Source organism: Triticum dicoccoides, chromosome 6B (genome assembly GCF_002162155.2).
Source record: "Triticum dicoccoides isolate Atlit2015 ecotype Zavitan chromosome 6B, WEW_v2.0, whole genome shotgun sequence".
Classification (NCBI taxonomy): Eukaryota; Viridiplantae; Streptophyta; class Magnoliopsida; order Poales; family Poaceae; genus Triticum; species Triticum dicoccoides.
In genome coordinates this window covers 523,069,272-523,073,985 of record NC_041391.1, presented here as the reverse complement: position 1 = coordinate 523,073,985, position 4,714 = coordinate 523,069,272, and the positions used below count along the sequence as shown (strand labels likewise).

Sequence of the window (4,714 nt, the reverse complement as noted above, 5' to 3'; positions counted from 1 at the left end):
GGGGATGAAAACGGGGAAGATGAAGACATGGATCATATGGAGCTTGAGAAGACGAATGTGATGGAAAACATTGAGATTGAGAGAGAGAAGGTGCGGCTCATGAGATTCACCAAGGAGTCAAGAATCATGTTGGTCGACACAAGCCTAATGGTTGACGATGCCAAGGAGTGTATCACCACCATGTGCAAAGACATCAATGCGCGCGCGAAAGAAACTTGATTCATTTGATATCATCGATGTATAAATTATTGAATTTTTAGTCATGGATTATGTCTGCTTGTTTGAATTGTTGAATTGATGTGTGCTATATTTTTATCAAATGAGCTACCTATGCTCATGAGGTTTCATGGACTTAGAAAGAGGGAAATAGGGGACACCATTGTAGGAAGACTTATTTACCCAAAGCAACCATAATTGGGGTTAGGGTAACAACCTGGTACCACATTGAAGGCAGGCCACAAAAAACCACCAAATTTGCGCCTAATATGTAACGTGGAGCACTGATCATCGAGTTCGCTCGAGAAAACAACGAACCTGACAGGCAGGCCCCACATGTTGGTCTGACATGGCGAAAACCAAAGACTTTGACCGGCTGATGTGGCAAATGAGGTGGCAGAGGAAGCGTGGGTCCCCCATGTCAATGAGCCAGTTTTTATCTTTCCCCGTCGGCGTTTTCTTGTACCCGCACATGGGCTCGTGCGCAGCTTGCTACCGCTGGCCATGTACGCTCCCTTTTCCTACTCGCCTCTCTCCCTTCCCTGCTCGCCTCCTCCTTAAACGCTGGTCGTGGAGGGGTCCCATACAACATAGCAGCCACCTAGCTCCGTCGCGTCCACCAGGAGCAGATCCTTCCCCATCCACGGTCATTGTCGAACATCATTCGTGTGCCCAGAGACCATCCTGAGCCCCCTACCTTGTCTGGGAGCTCCGGAATGCCTCTCTGAGCAATCCTACCGGAGTAATTGGACCAACACGTCCAGAATCAGCCGCACCATGGTCATATTCTCCACCTCCGACCACACACCTCCGCGCCTCGATCTCCTGCTCCGGCGAACCTCTGCACCTCGCATCTTGTCCCTGGGCTTCAACATGTCCTCCTGATGCCTCCGCCCCCAACGTCGACAAGCAGCGGAGCCCCGAGCCCTCTTCCCCGCCACGGCATGCTCTGTCCTCTGCCGCCGCTGCCGAGACGCCGCTACAGTCCACCTCATCGCATCCTAGCACGCTTACGTGCTCAAGGTGAGGCCCTCGCCCCTTCCTCACGCGGCCAAAGCTTGGCTCGACCAGCACCTTGTCTGCGTCGTTGCGTATGCTAGCTCCGGAAAGACGGTCACCGTCTTGGATTGAGGACAGGAAGAGCTGTGCGAGCTCGCAGCCGGGATGGAGGCGTCTGGCCCGCCGTTCCTCTGGTCACTGCTCCGGCTTGCCCATGGCGTGATTCACCTTCTGAAGCGACCAAAGGAAGAACGCACTGACGGTGCTGGATGGAATACCCCGTAGAAGAAATGTTGCGAAGAAGATGACCGTCTAGTCATTGACAGGTGAGGCCCGCGTCTCATTTGCCACATCGGTCAGTCAAAGTTTTTGGTCTTCGCCTCATCAGCCTTACAGATGGGCCCAACTGGTCAGGTTCGTTGTTTTCGCGACGTTATCCTACAATCAGTGCTCCACGTTACACATTAGTCACATTTTTAATGGGTTTTTTTTTTTGCCGTGCGTTGGTGCAAGTGTATCACTCGTTTTTCTTCTCTTTTTAAAGGAATATCACTCGTTCACTTTCTCCGTTCTGCCGTTCACAGCTTCATTTAACTACTGAAGTGGTCATTCCGGACTCCGGGTTATTCCTACTTTATCATCTGATGACCCAAACACCTCATTTCCCTTGTATTCCAAAGGAGACAAAACGAAGGAAAGATGAGAGGAGCAGCATCAACCAGCCGACGAAAAGGAAAAAAGGAAAACGAAATAAGAGCAGCCTATGTGACCTGTAGGACGGCACCGAAGGCCTCAGTCCCAACCACCGCCACCTTCCTCAATCCCAAAAATTCGTTGCTTTCCAGACAAGCACGCACAGGTCAATTTCTTCGAGAATTTCAGACTTTCAGCAGCATCAGATCGAGTACCCCCTCTCACTCTCAGCAGCGGGCAAGGTAGCATAGCAGCTGGTGGAAGCATCTCATCTCATCTCATGATCGATCCCCTTCTCCACCCTCCCTCCCCCACTTTCACATTCCCCAACACCTGTAAAGCAGCAGAGCACCAAGCTGCAAGCAGAGACTGTCACAGACAGGATAGCCACTCATCTCCTGCCTTCGCTTCTCTCATCTCCCTCGCCACAATTCGTCGGACCAGAAACTCATGCAGATCCTCTCCCTGCTCTCCCGGTTCTAGAACTTGGCAGGCTCACGATGCTCTGACGGGACAGAGATTTGCTCGTCTCATCTCATCTCTGTTCCCTGTGATTCTTCTCCGTCTTCTTGGTCGTCCGGTCATCTACTGAGCTTCTGTCTTCCATGGCCGCAATGTTCAATCCTCCTCCGGCTCCAATGGCTCTTGGGCCGCAGCCGACGTGGATGCCCTACGAGCCGACGAGGGATTGCTCCCAGGGCCTGTGCAGCATGTACTGCCCGCAGTGGTGCTACTTCATCTTCCCGCCCCCGCCGCCGGTTTTCGATATCGCCGGGCCCAGCGGCGACGGCGACGGCGACGACTCCTCCGGCCCCGCCTTCTCGCCCCTCGTCATCGCCATCATCGGGGTGCTCGCCAGCGCCTTCCTCCTCGTCAGTTACTACACCATCATCTCCAAGTACTGCGGCACCTTCAGTTCCCTGCGGAACAGGCTCTTTGGCTCCGGCGCCGGCCGCGGCGGCGGCGGGGGCGGTGGGGACGGCCGGGGCGATTCCAGGAGCCAGGAGGAGTGGGAGGTCTCGCCCTCGGACGGGATGGACGAGACGCTGATCAGCAAGATCACCGTGTGCAAGTACAAGCGCGGCGACGGGTTCGTCGACTCCACCGACTGCTCCGTCTGCCTGGGCGAGTTCCAGGACGGCGAGAGCCTGCGGCTGCTGCCCAAGTGCAGCCACGCCTTCCACTTGCCGTGCATCGACACCTGGCTCAAGTCGCACTCCAATTGCCCGCTCTGCCGCTGCAACATCGCATTCGTCGCCGTCGGCATGGTTTCCCCGGAGCCGGAGGGCCGTGCTGCGCCACTGGAGGACCGGAGGGGCAGCCACGAATTCGCTCTGACGATCGACGACTACTCCTCCGGGCAAGTGCGCGAAGAGCCACAGACCGTGCCGAGCAGCAACGGCGGCGGCAATCAGGAAGCGAAGGATCGTCCGGGGAGATCCGAGGTGGCCAATGACGCAGTGGTCGAGATCAGAGAGGACGGCGCCGTCCCGCCGGTCCCGGCCAGTGCGCCGCCTCCGATGCCGGACACGCAGCGTGAAGCCCGCATGTCCATTGCCGACGTGTTGCAGGCCAGCCCAGAAGACGAGCGTACGGTGGGCAGGGAGGGCGGCCTCCTGCAGGCAGGCTCCTCGAGGCGGTGCCACGGGGAGCACAGCAAGGATGGCGGCGGCCGAGCACCGCCGGATGCACCGACGAAGAAGCTGCCGCCGGCTGGCAGGTCGTGCTTCAGCGGCAAGGGTGGCGGCAGAGGGAAGGATTCAGGCCCTCCAGTGTAATTTGAGGCGATGATGTTTCAGACATTCTTCTTCTTCTTGCATTAACCATTAGAACACTTGACCGTGATGATACTTTTCCGTCGTGTGCTTCCGGTGGAGATCACGTCGCCAGCCGAATGAAAATCTGGAGATTTCTTCTTCGTCGTTATGATCTCTACTTACGAATCGACAGCACGCTGCACAAATCCTCTCTGTGCAACTGCAATGGCTGCACCTGCTGACTGGTGAGAGATCCTGCACCTGGTTGGTGATTGTGCAACTCTGTTAGATAAAGTGTATAGGAAATGATTTCTTTCTCTTATTCTTCCATGTTGCCTCTCCTCTCTTCTCTACACGATTGGATTCTGCTCCAGGGCATTCTCTCTGGATTAGTGAGTTAACTATATCTCATTAGGCAAAGTACTTTGTTTGCAATGGGGAGTGTGGCCGTTTCACCTTTTGTCGCATACTCACGTGTGTGCCTTTGGAATTACTACATTTCAAGCTGTCAAAGTAGAGCTGATCATTTGGGGATGTGCGTGGAGATGGAAACTGATCGTCGCCAATCAAGCTGAGCTCGAAACTTGTTTGGAAGAGTTAGGTGGCCGGTGCCTTCTTGCTTATAACGTTTGCCATTCGAAAGGCTTTGATGTTTGATCTGTTGCATAGGACAATGTGGGTGGGCAGCTGGGCGTCCTGCTGTTGAGTGTCGGCCTGCGAATAACATGTGCGTCTCATATGTCAAATTGCAGTTGGGTGTTAGGTCGACGGTGTAGCTAGATCAACGGTTATTATTTCTGAGGGAGAACAGTTTTTTATTATTTTGAAGATATTCCTTTTGTAATGTATTTGGATCAAACTTTGAACTCCCTCTATAAAGAAATGTAAGGGCGTTTGGATTACTAAAGTAGTGGTCTAAACGCTCTTATATTTCTTTACGGTGGGAGTAATAGTGTATTCGTGCTTGCATATTAGGAGAAACAAAATCGGGTTAGATCAGGTGTTTTGTCATCCCTGCATTTGGGTAGATTTTTCGTTCGTTTTGAGTG

The 4,714-nt window shown here is 53.8% G+C and overlaps 1 protein-coding gene across 3 annotated transcripts; it reads left to right on the top strand.

The window, feature by feature from the left end:
* Window positions 1–761: 761 nt before the first annotated feature.
* LOC119324317 (E3 ubiquitin-protein ligase Os04g0590900-like) lies at window positions 762–4,130 on the top strand. 3 transcript variants are annotated; one of them, XM_037598105.1, is made up of 2 exons: window positions 762–1,239; window positions 1,354–4,130. In XM_037598105.1, exon 2 carries the CDS (start codon window positions 2,514–2,516, stop codon window positions 3,684–3,686), a length of 1,173 nt encoding a protein of 390 aa, XP_037454002.1. In that variant the 5' UTR covers window positions 762–1,239; window positions 1,354–2,513; the 3' UTR covers window positions 3,687–4,130. The 3 variants fall into 3 exon arrangements, with proteins under 3 accessions (XP_037454002.1, XP_037454001.1, XP_037454000.1); XM_037598104.1 differs by having other exon boundaries at window positions 762–1,541; window positions 1,760–4,130; XM_037598103.1 differs by having other exon boundaries at window positions 762–1,629; window positions 1,760–4,130.
* Window positions 4,131–4,714: the final 584 nt, after the last annotated feature.

Excerpts from the sequence above, each read along its gene's own strand:
- LOC119324317 (XM_037598105.1), top strand. The coding sequence starts at position 2,514 with ATGGCCGCAATGTTCAATCCTCCTCCGGCTCCAATGGCTCTTGGGCCG.